Source organism: Penicillium psychrosexuale (genome assembly GCF_028828465.1).
Source record: "Penicillium psychrosexuale strain IBT 29551 chromosome Unknown utg000002l, whole genome shotgun sequence".
In the NCBI taxonomy this organism is placed as follows: domain Eukaryota; kingdom Fungi; phylum Ascomycota; class Eurotiomycetes; order Eurotiales; family Aspergillaceae; genus Penicillium; species Penicillium psychrosexuale.
In genome coordinates this window covers 2,281,967-2,303,365 of record NW_026643187.1, presented here as the reverse complement: position 1 = coordinate 2,303,365, position 21,399 = coordinate 2,281,967, and the positions used below count along the sequence as shown (strand labels likewise).

The window sequence follows — 21,399 nt, the reverse complement described above, 5'->3', positions numbered from 1 at the left end:
TGATTTCATGTTTCTATTTTGATTTCTGACCCTGGACTTTGCTCCGTTTTCAAGGCCATCATGGCCCCGTCTTCGCTTGATGTTGTGTTGAAAGGCAGCTCCGGCCGCAATACGCGCGGTCTATTGCGGGTTATCATTCTCTGTACCATTGCCGCCGCCGCGGTGTCCAGCCGCTTGTTCAGTGTCATTAGTATGTCCCAATTGAGATCCTTTATGATCAGTATGCTAACTATATTTTAGGATTTGAAAGTATCATCCACGAATGTATGATTTCCCTGTGTTGCTGCACTAAATGCGGCGGCCACCTCGATAACCCCCGAAACAAACGAGATATTGATACCGTCTTACTCTAGTCGATCCGTGGTTCAACTTCCGTGCGACAAAATACTTGATCGAAAATGGCTTTTATAGCTTCTGGGATTGGTTTGATGACCGTAAGGCCCCTTCCCCGTGATTGCACGTCCTCCGCATGATACTATAAATGACATTGGGCTGATGGGAATGCTCGTGCTATAGGAACATGGCACCCTCTTGGGCGTGTCACTGGTGGCACATTGTACCCTGGCCTGATGGTGACCAGCGGCGTGATCTACCACATCCTTCGTCTCCTCACTATCCCCGTCGACATTCGAAACATCTGTGTCATGCTCGCCCCCGGATTCTCTGGACTAACAGCCCTGGCGATGTATCTCCTTACCTCTGAGATGTCCGACTCTCCTTCCGCAGGTCTCCTCGCCGCTGCTTTCATGGGAATTACACCCGGTTACATCTCACGGTCTGTGGCAGGCAGCTACGATAATGAAGCCATTGCCATTTTCCTATTGGTGTTCACATTCTACCTCTGGATCAAGGCTGTGAAGAACGGCTCGATCATGTGGGGAGCCTTGACTGCATTGTTCTATGGATATATGGTTTCTGCTTGGGGTGGATACGTCTTCATTACTAACCTGATCCCTCTGCATGTCTTTGTTCTTCTGTGCATGGGACGATACAGCACCCGTGTCTATATCAGCTACACCACATGGTACGCCCTGGGAACATTGGGAAGCATGCAGATCCCCTTTGTCGGTTTCCTGCCTATTCGCAACAGTGACCACATGTCTGCACTTGGTAAGATTTTTGGATTCTAAGCCATACCGTTGTCTCATTCTAACTATTTGATAGGTGTCTTTGGGTTGATCCAATTGGTTGCGTTTGCTGAGTTCATCCGAGGCTACCTGCCCGGCAAGCAGTTCCAGAAGCTCCTCACTTCTATCGTCTTACTTACGTTTGGCCTTGGATTTGGTGGTCTTGTCCTGCTATCAATCTCAGGGGTAATTGCTCCCTGGAGTGGTCGCTTCTACTCTCTGTGGGATACCGGATATGCCAAGATTCATATCCCAATTATTGCCTCCGTCTCTGAGCACCAGCCCACCGCCTGGCCTGCCTTCTTCTTTGACCTGAACTTCCTCATCTGGCTGTTCCCGGCCGGAGTGTTCATGTGCTTCCAGAAACTCAAGGATGAGCATGTCTTTGTGGTCATCTACTCCGTCCTTGCTAGCTACTTCGCTGGTGTCATGGTCCGTCTGATGCTCACCCTGACCCCCATTGTGTGTGTTGCGGCTGCTCTGGCCTTGTCATGCATCCTCGATAACTTCCTGGTTGCATCGACCCCTAGCACTGAAACCAAGGCTAAGGCAACTACGGAGGATAAGTCACTTCGGTCAACCCGGAACCCTGTTGTCGGTATCTATTCCTGGTTTTCCAAGTCTGTCGTGGTAGCCTCGGTCACTCTTTACTTGCTTCTGTTCGTTGCACACTGCACCTGGGTTACTTCGAACGCATACTCCTCTCCCTCCGTGGTCCTGGCTAGCAAGCTTCCAGATGGAAGCCAATTCATCATCGATGACTACCGTGAGGCCTACTATTGGCTCCGCCAGAACACCCCGGACAATGCCAAGATCATGTCCTGGTGGGATTATGGATACCAAATCGGTGGTATGGCTGACCGCCCCACCCTGGTCGACAACAACACCTGGAACAACACCCATATTGCTACTGTTGGCAAGGCAATGAGCTCGCGCGAGGAAGTTAGCTACCCCATTCTCCGACAGCACGATGTCGACTACGTCTTGGTCGTGTTTGGTGGACTACTCGGCTACTCAGGTGACGATTTGAACAAGTTCCTCTGGATGGTTCGTATTGCCGAGGGTATCTGGCCAGACGAGGTGAAAGAGCGTGACTACTTCACCGCTCGTGGCGAGTACCGTGTCGACGAAGAAGCCACTCCCGCCATGAAGAACAGCCTGATGTAAGAACCTCACATCTTGATTATCCAAGTTACTGCTAACCCCATCAATAGGTACAAGATGTCTTATCACAACTTCCAGTCGCTCTTCCCGGCCGGTCAGGCCATGGACCGTGTCCGTAACACAAAACTTCCCAAGGAGAGCCCACAACTCAACACACTGGAAGAGGCATTCACCAGCGAGAACTGGATCGTTCGTCTATACAAGGTCAAGGACCTGGATAACCTCGGCCGTGATCATAGCAACGCAGTTGCCTTCGACAAGGGCCTCAAGCGCAAGCGTGCCACCAAGCACAAGGGCCCTCGTGTTCTGCGAACCGAGTAGAGATTTGTTTTCTAGATTCACGTTGAGTTTTCTTGTCTTGTTGGCTGTTGTGATTCGCTCCGGCATAGCAGGTCATTTGTACTATGCTTCAAAACCATACCAATATACTCTAGGTCTAGTTACCTAATCTATATATCAATGCCTTTCTTCTCAGAAGGCTATTATAGAACTCTGCCTGTCACCTTCACCTACGTGACATTGGCGATTCAGAGTTGGAGTAGCGAGGAGATGTCGGGGTTTCTTCTTGGAGTTGGTAGGGCACATAGAAATCACATCCGTAGCCGAAATTCATTGTACAGCCTATATTCCAAATTCCTTCTGTGCACGGCAGCACAAATGCTGATATTATCGCTAATCCTACAGATCTGAAAAAAAGGTCTCCCTGAAGACTCCAAAACCCCGATGGCAGCGTTAACCGATCCCCAAGTACCGGTATGTTGGGTGTGCTTCATTTCTTGTCCGCGGGGGCATCGGGGACCTTGACATCGGCAAAGTCTTCTTGGCCGACAGCCTTGAGGGTGTATGTATCTGAAAATAGAAGCCGTATTAGCATGGGATCCTGTCTCTTGTAGATACCGAGCCCGCTTCTCAGCGGCCAAGTCCTGGTGGCATGATCGTCTGCGGTTCGGAGATAAAGCAGCGCTGAAGCGGAACAACATCGGTATCGGACACAGGGTTTACTCACAGACTGCAATTGTAAATGCGAACAGTCCGAAGCCTGTGAGGGTATTCTTAAACAGATATGGGCGGCGGGCGCGCAGGAGGGCGGCACCGGCCCGGTAGTCCTTGCCGTAGTAGGTAGAGTTGAAGCTGGCACAGAGCATGATGTTAGCAAGACGAGACCTCTCTGAGTCTATAGAGACTATACATACATTCCGGTAGCCATGGTGGGAATGTTTGTTAAGAGAGACGTGAGAGACAAGAAAGTTGAGGGTATAAGGCAGACCCGGAGGAAAAGTCTTGGCGTTGGAGGCCCAGACAACGTGATGCGAGTTTAGATGTTTCTATTGAGATTAGATCGAGCCTTTTGATTGTAATTGAGACACTGGCTGTATTAAATTCCGAGCAATTGAAGCATACAGAGACTTTGAGCTCAGTGCATCAAGTTTATGTAGAGATACGGAGCTCACATACATCGGAGGCTTTGTTAGCCGCCCTTTTGAGGCCTCGCAGCTTTTGTCGCATCTTTGACGACCATCAACTTCACTTCCCAATCGCCCTTCCTTCAGCACCCATCGCATAACCACTAACACTCTCCAACTTCGGAGTTATTTTGCCGCTATTTCCTAGTTCTGAGATCGCAAACCAAGCTTATGCGCGTTGCTTTTGCAACTGCATCCGTGTTCTCCATCCACCCATCAACGTCCTCCCTTCCCCCAACACCTAGTCTACCAACTCGAATCCGACACGTCCGTCGCGTACCGGATACCTCCTCATTAGAGCTAGAATGGCTCAGCCCATGGACAATGTCATCGACCAGGTCGCCCAGCTCAATGCTGCCCGCAGTCTCGTTCTCGGCGACGCCGCCTTCTACCCGCAGATCGTCAACGGTATCCTTCCCATCGTCGGAGCTAGTACACGGTTGGAATTGCGAAGATGGGGTGCAAACTTCCTGGCAGAAACCTTTGCTAGCCCAATGTTAGCTGTTGCGCAGAAGGAGCAGCTGGCACCGAATGTCCTACAGACAATCCGCGAGATTCTAGAGTTGCCGGAAACAGACACGACAGTCCTACAGAGCTTGGTACAGACTTCAGCTAGCTTGTATCCTCTTGTCTTCAGACATGTGTAGGTTATTCCCAATCTTTCGTGGCTGCGACGCACGAGCGCGTTACAAACGTAAACCTCGTGCAGGGCTAACAATACACAGAGTGAACCATCCACAGGATAGCAAGTCATGGGAGACAATGACTGCCATTAAGCAAGATATACTTAGGAGAATGGAGTCGTTTCCATGCCCGGTTAAGCTTTGCTGTGCCAAGTTCATCCAGCGTGTGGTCCAGGTTCAGACGCCTGGATTGATCTCGGACCCCAGGGTATGCTTGGCGAGTTATACAGACTTGGATGTGTCGATACTAACTTCAATCAGCGACCGGACCAGAACGAGACGTCTTTGGCCGTTGTTCCCCGGAACCATGCTGTTCTGTCAATACCGAACCTGGAAGCGGAATCCTCAGGTCTTCTCGATCGACTGCTCGGCGTTTTCCAAGAAGAGACTAGGTATGAGGATCAATTTATTTTACGAGTTCATCAAGATGCTAACACAAACCAGTGATGCTCTTCTTGTGAATGCGACATTAAACTGCCTCGCCCCTCTCATCCGGACACGTCAGTCCGTAGCAAACAAGATAATTAACACAATTTTGGAGTTTTATCCCGCGAAACACGTCCACGCGCCGTTTACTCCAACAATTCGCGTCAGCGTCAAGTCCATGGAGCGCACAGCTCGAGCTCTGCTTATCAATATCTTGAAAAAGTATGTTGTCATCCTGGCTGCGAAAGATGTGGTTTGACCTGACTATCATAGGAACCCGAACCACCCCTTAGCGGGTCGGATGCAAATGTACATTGAACGTCTAATGCAATCACGACTTGAGGCCACTGACGACGCTTCGCGGAAACGTGGATTGCCAAATGAACCTACCGACGGTCTTGACAACGCTAAGAGGGCGCGTCTCAATGCTTTGCCTCCCCCGATGCTCAAGATTCCTCCAATGGCACCGGGGCCTGCAAGCTTTGACCGACTCTTCACCTTGACCGAGGACACCGGACTTTCCTCCTTCGACGTAAAACAGCTGCCAATTGATCTAGTCCTCAAGATTGTTGTACCGCTCTTGTCGCAAGTACATGATTCAACACTTGCACAAGCTGTCGATGTAAGTACCTTCATAGGAGTGAAGCTTTATTCTTTGCTGACATGACCTAGGCTGTTCGTACTCGATATCAGACAATCACAAAGGATCAAAACTTGCAACGGCAGCTACAACAGAGAGCAGCAGCCCAAGATGAGGATGATGACTATGAGCCTGAATACCAGCCCATGGACGTAGCATCTGTTATTTCAGAAGAGGCCAGTGCTGTTGCGGCGGAGGTAGCAGATCTACAACCAGAATTGGTCTCTTTGGGTCCCTTTGTCCTGCCACAGCCACCTCCATTGAGCGAAGAAGAGGCTGGAGAAATCGGACGGAGTGCTGTTGCGCGTGTGTTCGGAATGTTGAACGCAGCCGAAACATCGCCTGCGCCTGCCAAGGGTCAAAGCCAACAAAAGCTCGGTTTCGCTAGATTAGCAGGGAGTACATTTGACCGGGACGCATGGTCTGTTCTTCTTGCTCGGCTGGCTACACGGGCACCTGCCGGTCTCGAAAATGACCAGCCAACCAAGGGAGACGCCGTACGTAGGCAAACAACTATTGCCGACTCGATCCGCGAAACGCTCTATCGGTTCATCTTGGAAGATTTCCGAGGACGACTTAACATTGCCATTATCTGGCTCAATGAAGAGTGGTATAATGACCGAATTCAAATGAAGAGTGCTGCCAATCAACGGGATGACACCGAGGAAGACTCGGAGCCGACTGTAGCTCTTAACTACGATACCTGGGCCACCCGACTTTTGGATGGTTTCCTAGCTTATTTGGACTCTCGAGATATCAAGGTGCTGGTCCGCTTTCTCAGTGAAGTCCCTGAGATCACAATTCCTATCACTCAGCGGGTGGCCAGCTTGGCCAAAGATCCGGAACGTGTGAACCTTTGCGTTCAATCATTGATGTATGTCATCGTCCACTTTTTCCACTATCATGAACTCCCTTGCTGACTTCCTTTTAGGTACCTGATTATGTTCCGACCTCCAGCACGAGAGATGTGCTTGAACACAGTAGAGGATGTCTACCAGACTTGTAAATATACCCCCTCCCTAATATCCACTGATAATATATATATCTAACATGCGAACAGACGAGGAATCCCGACCTGCTGCCGGCAAGGTCCTCACCAAGTGGCGCCCGCAAAGCACAGTGCTGAAGCCAGCAAATGACCCACCAGAATCATCTGAGTCAAAGCCTACTACTTCAGATCCATAATCTTGTCATTTGTACTATTCGATGAAAAGAAGATGATGACATGAGATGAGATCTTCATTTTTCTGCAATTTGAATGCCAGGTGGGATTCTTCGGGCATTTTTATCTATATTGCACATGCCTTCGGTTTGGTGCCTTTTAGTCCCCGTTTCATTATACCTCTCTTCTAGTGTATCCATCTTACGGATTTAGTCTTTGAATATGTGACATTTACGGTGCCTCCATATCCCTCACTTTGTCTTTTGAGAGAATGAATATCCGTTTATAGCTTCACTGCATTTTGTCAAGACATTGAGTCTTATGCAGTCATTGGTAGCTATGCTTCATCTTGCAAAGACCGTCTGCCACGAGTATACTATTTTCCAGTCAAATACAATTTCCGATGGAATCGCCCTTATACATCTCAAGAAAAACCTTTGCTTTGCTAGACGGGAAGTTCTTTGTTATAAACGAAATAATATATACATTCTCTATTCTCATATACATTCTATTCTCAAACCAATTGCTGTTGCCTAAGCCTGTTACTTAAACATCTATCATCTATGCTGGGATGCCCTCAAACATCCGCTGTTGCCAATGTCTCCGTCTTAGGAGGCCATTTCACCCTCTTCTCCGCACGAACATAGAGGTTATTGGGGCGAATCAACTGGAACATGGGGTCATACTCGATGGGGTCATTGCCCTCCCGAGTGAACTTGTACCGGAAGATGAGCTTGGGGAGGAAAACCTTAACTTCCTGCAAGGCAAAGTTGAACCCAATGCACATACGCGGGCCGGTGGCGAATGGAATATACGCAGCCTTATGTCTGTTCTTGACCGCCTCGGTGTCCCAGCGATCAGGGTTGAACTGGTAAGGATTATCCCACAGGTCGGGGTTGTTGTGGATGTGGTGCAGCGCCGGGAGAATAACCGAGTCCTTGGCGAGCTTGTACCCTCCCGGAAGCACGAGGTCGACCTTAGCGGTTCGTCCCGGTTGGAAACTCGGGTTGTGGCGACGCTGGGTCTCCTTGATGTACTTATCGAGGAAATCGAGACGTTCTGTAACGTCTGCTGTGATCTCGGTGTTTTCGTCGATGCCATTGTCAACGAGTTCTTGGAGTAGCCTGTCTTGCATTCCTGGGTACGTGACAAGGCCGTAAATGAGCCAGGAAAGAAGTGAACTGGTCGTCGTGAAGCCGGCTGCGGTTGCGACGACGAGAGCCCAAATCAAGCTTTCCTGGGGTAGCTTTTCACCTTTATTGTCGGTTGCACGGATGGCATAGTCTGAAGCGTTTATTAGCATCCATGGATATAAGTAGGGGATTCAGTGATATATGATAGCCACTTACCGACCATGTTAGACGCTGTCAGCGCTGCATCTTGAAGCGGTAGGTCTTCAACACCACCACGTGCAGCTTTCTGAATGGATTCCTCCACCATCTTTGCAATTCTGTCTTTGATTGTTCGGAGCCGCTGTGGATCACCGAATGGCAGTTTACCATACCAATCTCCCTTGGATGCGACTTTCTTATTGAGAGAAAGAAGTTCAGCAATCAAATGCACCATCTCATGCAAATTCGCGTCCGGAGAGTCAAAGTGGTGGAAATCCAAGCCAAGCGTGAGCTTGCCCACTGCTTGAGCTCCGAGCTTCAGCATATACTGATACACATTCCAGGCTTCACCCTGCTCATCAAATTTATCGAAAACATTGAGGGCATCCTCCACTGTCTTCTGCATTGTTGGTGCATAGTGACGAACGGCCTTCGGGCCGAGAGCTGGCGGTAAAAACTTGTGGGCGACTCTCCACTCGGGAGTATCCGTATCTCCAAGGAAAACACCAGCGCTAGGCTGCTTTAGAGGATAGAGTGGATGGGCCTCATTAATCTTCTTTGTGAAAAAATCAGATTCGGCAAAAACGATCGCGGAGATAGCGGGGTCATTGGTTTGATAAGTCGTGCGGCCCAGATTGACTGTCTTGATGACCGGTCCGTACTGTTCGAAGAGACGCTGGTGGTTTCCAAGATGGTCTGGGTAGACTTCGAAGAAATTTCCGACATAGGGGAGACCCTTCGGGCCAGGAGGATCACGGACCGCTTGTCCATCGATGGTGACGGCGATGGGAGTGGTGGCTGAAGTGATCTCCGAGACTTCGCTCAGCTGGGAGTCTTGAGCTTCGAAACCGATGCCTATCACGCGTCAGTCATTACCACCTGAAATCAGAATAAGTTCTTCAAACTTACCATTTGGCTCAACGATTGCGAAGTGAGCTGCAATCAAATCCTTGAGTCCACCCAAATCACTTTTCGGGTCGACATCGATGTTCTTGGCGGAGGAGACTGGCTCTCCAAGGAGATAAAATTGCTTTGCAGACATTGTGATTGAGTGCTTGTTGTCTAGCCAGTTCAATCCAGGACCCTAAACTTATATATCAACTGCACAATGGTCATCACGACAGATCCCGGCCGTTTCATAGATCGGTAATTTATTTCCTCGGGTTGTGGGTCTAAATGGACTTTTCCGATTGGGCTCTGTTCTATCTCGGATGTCTCCCGTGTACCTCGGAACGGCCTGGTTCCTCGGTGATCTGCAAAATACATTTAGCTCAATATAGTTTATCTATTTTCAATACTCCGTCTGTAAACCAGACATTACTCATCTTCGGAACGTATGGACAACATAGGTAACTAGGTAGCTGTCAACTGTGGATCTAAGCAGAATATACCCCTATTCAGTAGCTTTCGGAATCCAAACCAGCTACAGAAGGCACAGGATCCCACGGAACATTTCGATATGAGGATGTGATCCCGAAATGATATTATTCTCTATTCCGACTCCACTCTAAGTACAGACCTCTCGAAAGGTCTAGAACGAAGAAATACAAGAGCAGGTGGCCACGTATGTGACACCTGGCTATACTTGGAAGGGATGGATGTTACATGTCCTAACACTCCGATGTCTTGCTTTGATGCTTTTTCTCAAGAGTGCTTTCTATATGTAATTGTTCAGAGATTTTCCTTACAATTTAAAGGACAATGGATAATATTACGAAGTAGACATGTCACACTCCGCAATATAAGTAAAAATCATAAACTGTACAAAGGAATTTCCTATGTATGACAAGGGACATGGTGTATGAAGCAAATATATCGATGAAAGAAGAACTTGGCGGCTATGGCCTGTGGGATAATCGAATAAGGCTACAAGTAGTAATCTACGACTTATATACATAAGTTAAGATGAAGCATTTTCAAAAATATATCAAAATAGAAACATATTGAATTCACAAACAGCTCTAAGTTCCTCTAACTCTAATATACAACATCTAACTATAAACATGAAACAAACAGAGAGATTATGTAATCAAACCACTCTCCGGGGCTAGAAGCAGAAGATCTGATCGGTCATCTTTCCGACAGCACTAGGAGCTGTGAAGCCCGCAGCCACCAAACTCTTCTTTGAAGCATTCACCATACCTGGTGGTCCACAAAGCATGATCTTAGTATCAGATGCTGGACCAGGCAATCTAGCAGCCATGACTTCTGCGGTAACGTATCCCTTGCCGTATTTCCAATTCTCATCGGGATGGTCAAGCATGTACCAGAGCTTGAAGTTCTTGGGATATCCTCGCGCAAAGGCTTCCAATTCCCGACGAAGAAGAATATCCTCTTCGGTCCGGTTGGCGTAGATCAGACTGATTTCAGTCGTATCACGATCATCCTCACAAATCGCCCGGATAAGTTGGTACATCGGGGTGATTCCGGTTCCACCGGCAATCATACCAATTTTCTTGCAGAGACCACTGTGATATTTCATCCCGCCTTTCGGGCCCCGGAATTCCACTTTGTCGCCGACTTCTAAGGACTCAAGGTATTGGCCTGTGAGAATGCCATCTGGGTAGCATTTGATGACTAGCTCCAGTTTTCCAAGATCCAGGTTATTGGATGTCGGAGTATAAGATCTTGAGACAGCGGCCCCGTTGACCATGGCTTTGATAGCAACATGCTGGCCGATTGGGAGTCCAATCACATCCCGTGGATTGGCCAATTGAAATACGAAGCGGTACACATTGGGCGAAAGTTGATCTTTCTGGACGAGCGGGAGTTTTTTGTAGACTTTGGGCTCTAGGAAGCCCTTCACAAGATGCGGGTCTTGCTTCTTGATTGTCGATGCTTTCATGTGGGGAGGGTACTTGGTGAAACCAGAGTCGACTTTGGTGAACTTTGAGAGTTGGTTTCCGATAACACCGCCAATAGTCGCGCAAGCCAGAGTGGCAGCAGTGAATCCACTGAAGAATCCACCATGCAGAATGTTTCCGAATGGAACACGCACCTCGGAGATCCGTGGGGACGCCGGGGAGTGCTTAGTGCAGAAGTCGGCCAGGGTTCGGTGATTCTTCGAACAGACGTAAACCAGTGCAGTTGCAGCAAATGTGGCAGTAATTGTGCTCGCGGTTTTGAGGGTGATTGATGACTTCTTAGGTGTCTCCGCAACGGAAGAGATTGGCTTGATTACACGAACCACCTTTTTGGGTGGGCCAAATTCGTGCGCATCCTTGACATTGCCGACCAAGTATGTGTCCAGAATCTCAGATGCATCCTCTGAGTGACCGACATCCTCAAACGCAACTGTTGCATCTGTGCCGGCGACATCTACCAACAAATCCGCACCACCGGGATGGTCTCGCACATAGTCTGTGATGTCGTACACTGGGTATGTTAGAAGATTGAACAAGGTAGCTCAAGGAGGGAAAGATTACCTTTTCCATGAATGATGACAAAAAGAACGTTTTTTGTGTTGTGAGCTGCTACTTCGCTCGCCTCGAATTGTTTCAAAGATGCCATTTTGTATGGAAGGATGCAATATCAATGACGGTTGTGCTTTCAGCGCGATAATGAACTAGAGGCAAATGCTTTATATTGTAGTCTTAGAGGAACCATACGCGCCATTTATTCTTTTCTATCCTATCAAAAATTTCTAATTAACATTAACCCCCAGGGGATTCTATATGGGTTCCGAGGTAAACTACCTCGGGATCGCCCTCCATAACATAGTGGATCTCAACAAAGAGATCGACTTGGTCCACACACACTAAGCATTGCCTTAATGTGGGATTAGTAGATCCACCTGCATAAATCCTCTTTTGATGAAGAATTTCCTTGTTCATCATATTTCCACGGCCCGGGAGTTTCCGAGGATCGAATTAGGATACCGATCCTCGGCCTGCTGGCGGGGCCGATGTCCCCTTGATCTTCCTTTCGGTCGGGATAGTGGATACTGGTATTCCGAGGGTGGTACAAGATGGCAAAGTGACAATGGCGGCAACGATAGGGCATATAAGGAACCCATCCGCCACTGGGATTGAAGATACCAACTAGGCTACTTTACACTTTACACTTTACCCTGTATACTTGGCACTTGACATTTTACACTTTACACTTTACACTTGATGAACACTTTGCGTCGCAGCATGGCATCACACTGGGTACCTCCGAGTAACTACCGCAACCGCCCAGTCACCATTCTGGGTGCCGGCGTACTCGGCCGCCGAATTGGTCTGTATCCCATCCCGCGTGTTATTCAATGGATAGAAGTGCTGACAGATTTCGGCTATCAGGTTGTATCTGGGCTTCAGCCGGCTACGATGTTCGAATTCGAGACCCTAGCTCGCAGCAGCGAGCAGACGGAATTGCATACATTCAGGAAAATGTCCAATCCTACGCCGCCAAAACCAAGCAAATCCCCGGATCCTTTGAAGCCTTCGAAGACATGAAGAAAGCCGTTGAAAACGCCTGGCTTGTGATTGAAGCTGTTCCCGAGAAGCTCGAACTCAAGATCTCCACTTTCGCTGAATTGGAGGCCCTCACCCCGGAGGACTGCATCCTGGCTTCCAACTCATCCTCATACAAATCTTCTGAGATAATCAGTCAGATCTCGGATGCCACCAAGAAGCGTGTTCTGAACATGCATTATTATATGCCGCCGTCGTGTATGATTGTGGAGCTCATGACCGATGGACACACTGCCCCAGAGATCTTCCCTTTCATGGTCGAGCGCTCCAAGGAAGCCGCCACAAGTCCATATGTCGCACGAAAGGAGTCCACTGGGTTCATCTTCAATCGGCTGTGGGCTGCTGTGAAGCGGGAGGTCATGACTATCTTGGCTGAGGGTGTTTCAGTTCCCGAGGAGATTGATTCGATGTGGAATGAATTGTTCATCAAGGGAAAGAGTCTTCCCTGCCGGACAATGGACAGTAAGTCCTTCACTCGTCTCCCTAGTTTTGTGGGAAGTTGTTCGCTAACATAAATTGCCTAGATGTTGGCCTAGACACCGTCGCCTTCATTGAGAGTCATTATGTGCAGGAACGTGGGCTCTCCCCCGAGAAGACGGTCGACTTTTTGAAGGCCAATTACCTGGACCAGGGCAAACTGGGAACAAAGTGCTCGAAGGGTGGCCTCTATCCTGCTAGCGAGTCGACTTCTACTCTAAAGACTCCCGACCTTTTAGTGTTGGACATTGGACTGTCAGCCATCAAACCCGGCGTGACATCAGGAGAGATCGTTCGCTTTGCCGCAGACGGCACGCTAAAGAACGTGGTTCTCAAGGACCAATCCTTGCCTGATGGGCTCATCATAGACCCGATCTCTGGCCGCATGTTCTGGACTTGCATGGGCGCTCCAGGAAAGTTCGACGGAGGCGTTTACTCCGCAAACGTGGATGGAACCGACATCAAAACACTCATTGCCCCAGGAACTATCAATACACCGAAACAAATAGTTCTCCATTCCGAGGCGAAAACTGTCTATTTCTGTGACCGTGAAGGCTGCCGCGTCTACCGTTGTGCCTACGACGGCTCCAATCTCGAGGTTTTGATTGATAACACCGGCGGTGAAGCGAACCCACAGCACCGCATCTCCGACTGGTGCGTCGGAATTGCTGTGGTGCCAAATTATGGTAAATTCTATTGGACCCAGAAAGGACCCTCGAAGGCTGGCAAAGGCCGGATCTTCTGCGCCAATATCACAACCCCTGAGGGCGAGTCACCAGATGCTCGAAGTGATGTCCAGGTTGTTCTGGCTGATCTCCCCGAGCCGATTGATCTCGAGGTGCACGAAGCCACTCACACACTTTACTGGACCGATCGTGGTGAACTCCCGATCGGCAACTCACTGAACAAAGCTCAGTTGAGTGAACAAGGTCTCCTTCTGCCAGCTAGCTCCGCTCTGGGATATGATGTCATCACCAGAAATCTGAACGAGGCAATCGGTTTGATCTTGGATCCCGCCAATTCTCAGATCTATCTTACTGACCTGGGCGGATCTATCTACCGGACCGATATGGATGGCAACAACAAGGAGAAGATTTACTCCAATGATGACCGGGCCTTTACTGGAATTGCTCTTGTGTAAATCTGATCTGATGTACTATAGAAGTTTATAGAGGGTATATAGAGGGTATATAGATACTTTTTGCGTTCAACTTGAATATATGTTGTTTGAAGATTGTTGAGACCGTTGTTTGCTTCAGGTAGATAGGACCTTACTTCCCAACCTGGACTTCACTCTCTCTTAGCTAGCGAATGCAACAGGTTTTCTTTCCCTCATTAAAGATTATTGTGAAAAATTTGCCTAGGCCACGATTCCTCAGGCATCCTGTATAACTAACAAGTCTCTGAAGATATATCTCTCATCTTTTTAATTCTATCTCCTCTTCCTTTCTTCTCTGTTCTTCTGTCCTTTTCATAGTAAATACAGCCCCTTTTCCCTCTCTCAGGGTCAATTCATAATTCTTGGGAAAAACTTACCTCGGAACTCCCGGGAAGAAACGGATCTCGGCTACCTCGGATCATTTTTAATTGACAACAATTCGGCGACCCGACCTTCTCGGCAGACCGATAGATCAATACTTGGCTTCGCCATGTCTACACGCCGCTATAGATCGGCCGCTGCTTGTCAGAATTGCCGTCAGCGCAAAGTCCGCTGTAGCGTGACGGTTACCGGTATCCCGTGTATAGGTTGTACGCAAGATGGCAGAGAATGTAGTGTTCCGCCGACGAAGACCCAAACGTGAAGTTTTCTTTCGATTTGGTAGAAGCTTATCGCTGACAGATATAGCATACGCGAAAGGCACACGCGTCGAACCGCGTCTGTCATTAACAGCCCACCTAGCGCAGGTTCTAATGGATTGATATCACAGTCTTCACTCCCACTTGATGCATTCCCAACTGCACCGCCTGCGCATAAAGATCGCCCTGAGCTGGTTGGGATAAGGAGTGTCTCTAATCCCCCGGATTATTCTCGGAGTCATGATGAAGAACAGACTGGCGTTGAAATTGCAACCAAAGTCCTCCGGAAAAACAACTACAAACCTGGCCAAGCGCCATTCTACACAGGTATGTAGTCACCGCGCGAGTGTTTTCACCCAAAGCTAACCTGGAACTGAAGGTGATGTGCCTGGGTTTGGCGCCATCTTCGATGCCTGCTCGCCTTCACAGCAACCTGCACCAAGGCATATCCTGCTCACTTCCAAAACATCCGTTTCGCTATCTTCCGAGGATAAAGCATACCTGCAGTACAAAGGATGCTTCAATATGCCCCGAAAAGAGATATGCGATCAACTTCTCCGGGCATACTTTCATCATGTGCATCCCATCATGCCGGTGGTCGACGCTACGACACTTCCACACCTCTATCCCAGTGGAGATGGACAACCATACAATCTGATATTACTATGGAGCATTTTCTATGCTGCAGCGAACGTAAAGCCTATCTCCTCCGAGTAGAACTGCAGTCTAGCTAATGCGGCATATAGCATCTTCCGGCCGATACTTGGAAATCAGAGGGCTTTTCGTCTAGGAAAGAGATGAAGGAATCTATGTACGCTCGTGCAAAGGTAAGCGCAAGCTAGCAAGCTAGCATTCTTTCTATTTCCGAGTTATGCTTGCTAATGGCCTGCTCTTAGTGCCTGCATCATAATGGGGGTGAGACAGACAACACAGTGCTCCTTCAATCAGCACTTCTCATGGGATTTTACCACTCCGAGGCTGATACCTACACTCAACCGTGGTTTTGGCTTGGTATTGCCATTAGCCTTTGCCAAACAATGGGTCTGCATCGTTTTTCCGCTTCGGTCTGTGCTAATTCACCGATCACTGGGCAACAACAGCGTCTTTGGCGCCGTCTTTGGTGGATCTGCTTCTTTCGAGACCGTTGGCTAAGCCTCACGATGGGTCGTCCATTGAGGATCAACATGAATGACTGTAACACTGTACCGCCATCTGCGGATGATATGTTGGGTGATCTTGTCGGCTTACCCGAATCTATATCAGCAGCATATATCCCGAAGGACCTACCGCAGCTAGCAGACTATTGGGTGACAATGATTCAACTCACTCAGCTTCTAGGGGAGACTCTCACCTTATGCTACCAACCCTTTGGAGCCAGTTCGTCTTTCCAACAGGTTGAAGCCCTTGAGCAAAAGATTTTGCGCTTCCAAATTCCCGAAGACCAGGAGACAAGACAAAGTCCACTTGCAACCTTTTCCTTGTATCACTTGCAGCTCCATTACCAGTGAGTGCTGACGCCATATCCACCCTTAACTGCTTCTGACGGCCAAAAGAGCATTCATAATCACCTTTTACCGTCCGTTCGTAACAAAAGACCCAGAAGGGTTGCCCGTATCTCGCCAGGACACATGGCAAACCCACGTCCGCAATCAGATCAACATGGCTGCGCTACAGACCAATGCCATCCTTGATAGTCTGGCACAGGAGAAGCTGTTGGGATTCTCAGGCTCTATGACGTGAGTGCGCAACTCTTCTGCAAATAATGTCTTATCTGACAATCACTCTAGGGCACCGCTGTTGGTCCCAGCAATGCACGTCCACCTCCTCAACTGCAAATCTCCGGATCCCGTTTCCCGACGTCTGGGTCTCAACAAAATTGAGGTCTGCATGATAGTCTTGGAACAGATGCAACACACTCACCCTTGCTCTTCGGTCTTCCGAGGTATCTTCCTCGAAGCCATCCGTTACATTTTCCCCAACTATACTCCTCAAACAGCTCTCCCTCAGTTGGCATCCGAATCTTCTCCACCGCAAGAAGTACCGGCCGAGGATCCTATGGCAGGAATAACAATCGGCGAAGATGCCATTGATGCGTTGATGGATGAGGTGTCGATTTTCAATTTCTGGGAATCCCTCAACAATATGCAAACTTAGGCTTCTGGAAATATATATAGAGAGAGAGAGGGTGTTCATACCTCCACCCGCCCTATAGATCACACCACTTCCCTTCGGTCAGACCACCCGGATCAGACCACTCCTTGCCTGAAATATTAGGTGCACCTTCCTAACTGGGTACCGCTCCTGCCCGGTTCTTCCCACCGCTACCCAGAAATTAGCAGAACAGTAGCTACCTGCATTTTGTATGTAACCACCTAACTAAAATAAGTCACTCCTGTCACATCTTATTAGCTACTTTATCAACTGCCTGCTTCATCGTTGAGAGTTTAAAACCCATAGGACCCAGGAAGGATGTATACTTTTTATGATAGATCTTTTAACTACGCGAAAACCAGTCTACCATGATGGAATAATTTTTACTCTCTCTCGGCTCTAACCTTGAATGCATCCATGAGAGCTTTCAAGGTCAAGCGAATCAGTGAAGTGAATCTTAGCATCGGATCAGCTCCACTTAGCATAAATAGTGGCGCCGCCATGGTTCCAACGTTCAGCCCCGCTATATATAGGTCAGTTCGGTCGCAACATAGACTAAAAGGAAGTTGATGATATAAAATAAGGACGTCGTATGTACATCACTAGACAGAGCAGATGACACTAGAAGAACGAAGAAAGAAAAAGAAACTCCAATGCAAAAGATATCTCTCTACCGCACGCATAAAAACAAATTCAGACCTTATACATCAGATGATAAAATAATAACAGCTTTAACCAGATTCCGTTCCATTCAAATAAAGTCTTCGAATCCAAAGTGAGAAGTAATAACAACAGGAGTACCCCACATGTTAACGCTGTTGAAACTCAAAGACAAGACCCCAGATTGGTATTCCATTCATGCAACACGGGTGAAAATGACAGTCAAGATACATTTGCTGCTGGAGCAAGAGCTGGAGAGTAGAAAAACACAGGATTTATCACAGGAGAAGAAAAGTGCACAAGATGCATGAAAGAGGAGGGTAGGAGACTCTCGGGGTATTAAGAAGGGTGCTGACGGGTCATTTCAATAAGAATCGCCAAAGGTAATCGATCATCGATTAGGCATATGGTTTGAACCAGGACCTGTGGATATTCCGGATTGATGAGCGCGGTAATGTACATCAACAGGTTTAGACGGGAGGGATGGCGAGGTCTCCCGTTGGGGAGCGGCTGAAGGTTGAAACAAGCCTTGGCGTGCAGAAGGCGGAGAGAATATGTGATTGTGGGATGGTGCGTCGCTTATGGGAGAGCGGTGTTCGAGGGTATGGTTGATATGCGGCTGTGATTTACGCACATCCAAGGGAGACGAACTTAATGACCGGAACCCAGATTTGCGATGATCGGTGTCATAATCTGGGTTGCGGAAGGGCCCTTGCGTTTGACGGCTTGGATCTTGCTCCATGCCGTAAGGGGTGTTGTTGGCTGATGAGTTGGCAGCAGAGGCGTTCTCGGGAATGGTGGATGCAGATCCATTAGGCGCATTGATGTCTACCACCCGCTTTTGAGCGGCTGGCGTTGCATATGATGATTGTTGCGGATGCTCAAATGTGCGGCCTTGTAGCCGAGGTGGCTGCGAATGCTGTTGCTGTTGTTGCTGATGGATGGGATGTTGTGGGTTTGCCCAGGGTGTTTGTTCTAGAAATGCTTCTTCTGCTGCCGAACGGAAAGCATTGGAAGACATGGTAGACATGGTGGTCCGTGACGGTATTGCTGATGAGTGCCGTGGTGCCGAAGCGCGAGACTCGATATGAATCTATGACCTGCTCTCAGCAACTGACCAAATAGGGAATGTGAATATGACTTACCCCCATCTTTTCAAGATCGTCATCAAGTTCGGTGGGCCGTGCACCCATTAAGGACGGGGCAGCCGGGAAGCCAACATACTTGGCCACACCGGCCATAATTGAAACCTCCTGGTTGTATGCGGTCTGATGTGCGATTTGCTGCGAGCGACGCGTGGGGAATGGGATGATATGGTGCGGGCTAAGCTCGTCTGTCTTGAAGCGATCATGCTGAATGGCATAGAATTGTTTGCTGACTGCACTTGAATGCCGCTCGCGCGCATCCCGAATCCGCTGGTAGTATGTGCTATGAGCCTGTGTTCGCTCGGCCAGACCCTTGTGCATGAGTGACTTCATGCGGTGTCGGAACAAGTTTTGTTCGTATTTGATCTTGGCGTCTCGGTAACGTTGCACACATTCGATCTGCCGCAAGTACTCAGGATGCGTCGGGTTCGGACCGGTAAGCATCTCCAACTCGCGGTTGAGTTTGGATATCCGTTCGTCATAAATCCTATGATTATTAGCGTCGAGGCATGTGAGAGGTGGGGGAAATTTCTTACTTGTCACGTAACGTTGCAAATTCTTTCTCCAGTGTCACAAGGGAATCCATAGCAGACATCTTTTTCACAGCTGAACAGGGCATCAGTATCTGTTGCACCCAAAGGGTCCATGAAGGGATACACTTACACTCTTCGGCTCGAAGAATCGCCTCTGCGTCATCGGGCTCATCTACTCGTTCCGTAGGCTCCTCGTCTTCTCCATGAATCTCATCAGCAACATACTCTATTGTGGCCTCGACCCCGGCTTCTGCTTCCCCATCACCGTCTTGGGCCCTTCTTCCTTTCCGCTTACCCTTTTTGCCCTTTTTGCCTTTGGAAGGCGGGGCTGGGAGATCCGACTCAGGAACTTCGTCAACCAGTATGCCATTTTCATTGATATCCATGGGATTACCGAGCGGCTCAGGCGATAGGGGGGTATCATCGTCTATCGGGTCACTCAAGTCACTCTTGATTGAGCTCCGGCGTTTCTTCGTGGGCTCTTCGTCGCCTAATTCGGCGACAGTTTCGTGCTTTCGTTTTTTAAAATTATCTGGCAGCTCCGAATCACCTAGGTCGCCTAGGTCTGGGATATTCTCGGTCAAGCCGTTGTTTTTTGAAGACCGTCGCGGTTTGCTAGGAGAATCGTCTGCCACAAGTGCTTCATCGTCAACATCATCGAGTGTTGTAGATTGATGAAGCTTGCTAGGGCTTGGTCCGGCACTAGCGGCACTCAACACAATGTCATGTTTTCGGATGTTATGTGGAGAATCTTCGATGCGCTCGGTTTCGGCCTCCGAATCGTTCTCCATTGGCTTGTCTGATTTGATGGGATCCTCGAAGTCGGACGGCTCGTTGTCCGAGACATCGTCGATCTCACTCAAGCTACTTGAGCGTCCATCATCGTCCATGAGCGGGTCATCTAGAAAAGGGTTCCGCTCGCCATTGGGGAATGTAGACTCTGCCCCCGTTGTAGGACCAACGGAGGCCTGTTCTCTGCTCTCGGCTACCTCCATGGAGATTTATGCAGCTAAGAGAGCTGGCGCAACACGATGTGAATGAAGACAAGAAGGTTTGAAGGGGAGAGTATAAGGTGGTTGCTTGCTTGCAGCGAGGTTGAGATTCCGCGGGCGTGAGGAGAGGAAGGAAGGTCACCGATCCACCAGATGGTGTTTCGAGCAAGAATCTGGAGAAACCACAGATCGAATTAGCTCAATTGCCATATCAACTCGGCAAAACTAGTGGAAAACAGAGTTGGTGGGCAAAAAGTGGTTGGTGGGTGCGAGATAGGTCAGCGCCCCCAGAAGGCGGTGGTGCGGAGATTGATCATCGAACGCCCCCAGATTCGGTAACAATCGCTCAGCACAGGGACTAGAGGCCGCGCAAAGCAAGTGTACCGATCACAGTAGTTCCAGAGGATATAGAGACGCTCCCTCCTCACGAAAATGACCAGATGAGGTCTGTGGTTGATGTAGAACCTCAAGCGACGTACCGTTTCAACAATGCGCCGGGAGCGACGCCGGTAATGAGCAAAGCTGCTCGCGACCGAGCACGATTCCCAAAACCACCGCGTTCCTGAGACGCGATTTATGACGGAAGTCCAGGTCCACGCGTATCACCACTATTGTAACCGGTAAAAGCTTTCGGTCCGACGAATCCTACGCAGACCGACTCTGGAGGACGAGGGGAGGATGGCTAGGAAGCGGACAAGACGAGGGTACCGAGTCGCAGAGGAGTTGGCGTCATGAAGAAGTGGCTAGGGATGGTGATCAAGATCAAACCAATGATCAGGGATGGAAAATCACAGCGGAAAGAGGGGGTTTCAGCAGACAAAAGCAGCAGATCGCTAGATGGGGTGCAGCAACAGAAGCGAGTGACCGCCGATTCTGCCGCGTTGCGTTCCGGCGAGGGCAAAGCTCACCGCCCGAAGAAAAAAAATCAAGTCACGTGAGATAGTATCTGACGTAGTTGTAAAGAGACAGGCCATCCTGTAGAATAATATGTTGATACTGCATTTCTATGCCAGAAGGAAGGAATGAAGAACAAAGGATATGTTCATCGGTCTCACTATGTTAGATGGTGTATAAGTGCATCATACATCCACAGCTTACCGCCCGGTCCCAATAAGAACCTCCCAGCCTGGAATACATAGATAGAGTGTAGTGCTTGCAGACAAGAAGAATACGTAATACAGAAAGCATGCA

At 48.9% G+C, this 21,399-nt stretch overlaps 9 protein-coding genes across 9 annotated transcripts; 5 read left to right on the top strand and 4 right to left on the bottom strand.

Annotated features, from left to right (window-relative positions):
* Positions 1 to 60: 60 nt before the first annotated feature.
* Positions 61 to 2,612, top strand: N7518_002028 (dolichyl-diphosphooligosaccharide--protein glycosyltransferase subunit STT3; the record flags this gene model as incomplete). Its single annotated transcript, XM_057182956.1, has 6 exons — positions 61 to 190; positions 241 to 264; positions 354 to 434; positions 517 to 1,110; positions 1,165 to 2,290; positions 2,342 to 2,612. The coding sequence occupies 6 exons, from the start codon at positions 61 to 63 to the stop codon at positions 2,610 to 2,612; spliced, it is 2,226 nt and encodes a 741-aa protein (XP_057044406.1).
* A 448-nt stretch (positions 2,613 to 3,060) lies between these two features.
* Positions 3,061 to 3,511, bottom strand: N7518_002027 (uncharacterized protein; the record flags this gene model as incomplete). Its single annotated transcript, XM_057182955.1, has 3 exons — positions 3,485 to 3,511; positions 3,298 to 3,422; positions 3,061 to 3,140 (listed from the first exon to the last, which is right to left on the bottom strand). Exons 1-3 carry the CDS (start codon positions 3,496 to 3,498, stop codon positions 3,061 to 3,063), a joined length of 219 nt encoding a protein of 72 aa, XP_057044405.1. The 5' UTR covers positions 3,499 to 3,511.
* Positions 3,512 to 4,059: 548 nt separating this feature from the next.
* N7518_002026 (RNA-processing protein PTA1) lies at positions 4,060 to 6,688 on the top strand (the record flags this gene model as incomplete). The annotated part of the gene is made up of 8 exons (XM_057182954.1): positions 4,060 to 4,397; positions 4,480 to 4,645; positions 4,699 to 4,829; positions 4,882 to 5,085; positions 5,137 to 5,485; positions 5,536 to 6,377; positions 6,435 to 6,505; positions 6,564 to 6,688. The coding sequence occupies 8 exons, from the start codon at positions 4,060 to 4,062 to the stop codon at positions 6,686 to 6,688; spliced, it is 2,226 nt and encodes a 741-aa protein (XP_057044404.1).
* A 554-nt stretch (positions 6,689 to 7,242) lies between these two features.
* N7518_002025 (cytochrome P450) lies at positions 7,243 to 9,038 on the bottom strand (the record flags this gene model as incomplete). The annotated part of the gene is made up of 3 exons (XM_057182953.1): positions 7,243 to 7,949; positions 8,015 to 8,851; positions 8,906 to 9,038. The coding sequence occupies 3 exons, from the start codon at positions 9,036 to 9,038 to the stop codon at positions 7,243 to 7,245; spliced, it is 1,677 nt and encodes a 558-aa protein (XP_057044403.1).
* Positions 9,039 to 10,043: 1,005 nt separating this feature from the next.
* Positions 10,044 to 11,506, bottom strand: N7518_002024 (uncharacterized protein; the record flags this gene model as incomplete). The annotated part of the gene is made up of 2 exons (XM_057182952.1): positions 10,044 to 11,371; positions 11,422 to 11,506. The coding sequence occupies 2 exons, from the start codon at positions 11,504 to 11,506 to the stop codon at positions 10,044 to 10,046; spliced, it is 1,413 nt and encodes a 470-aa protein (XP_057044402.1).
* Positions 11,507 to 12,132: 626 nt separating this feature from the next.
* Positions 12,133 to 14,071, top strand: N7518_002023 (uncharacterized protein; the record flags this gene model as incomplete). Its single annotated transcript, XM_057182951.1, has 3 exons — positions 12,133 to 12,217; positions 12,280 to 12,915; positions 12,978 to 14,071. 3 exons carry the CDS (start codon positions 12,133 to 12,135, stop codon positions 14,069 to 14,071), a joined length of 1,815 nt encoding a protein of 604 aa, XP_057044401.1.
* Positions 14,072 to 14,579: 508 nt separating this feature from the next.
* Positions 14,580 to 16,881, top strand: N7518_002022 (Zn(II)2Cys6 transcription factor; the record flags this gene model as incomplete). The annotated part of the gene is made up of 7 exons (XM_057182950.1): positions 14,580 to 14,728; positions 14,777 to 15,054; positions 15,107 to 15,420; positions 15,474 to 15,554; positions 15,624 to 16,231; positions 16,281 to 16,463; positions 16,515 to 16,881. 7 exons carry the CDS (start codon positions 14,580 to 14,582, stop codon positions 16,879 to 16,881), a joined length of 1,980 nt encoding a protein of 659 aa, XP_057044400.1.
* Positions 16,882 to 17,929: 1,048 nt separating this feature from the next.
* Positions 17,930 to 20,211, bottom strand: N7518_002021 (uncharacterized protein; the record flags this gene model as incomplete). Its single annotated transcript, XM_057182949.1, has 4 exons — positions 17,930 to 18,631; positions 18,684 to 19,170; positions 19,220 to 19,289; positions 19,347 to 20,211. The coding sequence occupies 4 exons, from the start codon at positions 20,209 to 20,211 to the stop codon at positions 17,930 to 17,932; spliced, it is 2,124 nt and encodes a 707-aa protein (XP_057044399.1).
* Positions 20,212 to 20,939: 728 nt separating this feature from the next.
* Positions 20,940 to 21,146, top strand: N7518_002020 (uncharacterized protein; the record flags this gene model as incomplete). Its single annotated transcript, XM_057182948.1, has 1 exon — positions 20,940 to 21,146. The coding sequence occupies one exon, from the start codon at positions 20,940 to 20,942 to the stop codon at positions 21,144 to 21,146; it is 207 nt and encodes a 68-aa protein (XP_057044398.1).
* Between the last annotated feature and the right edge of the window lie 253 nt (positions 21,147 to 21,399).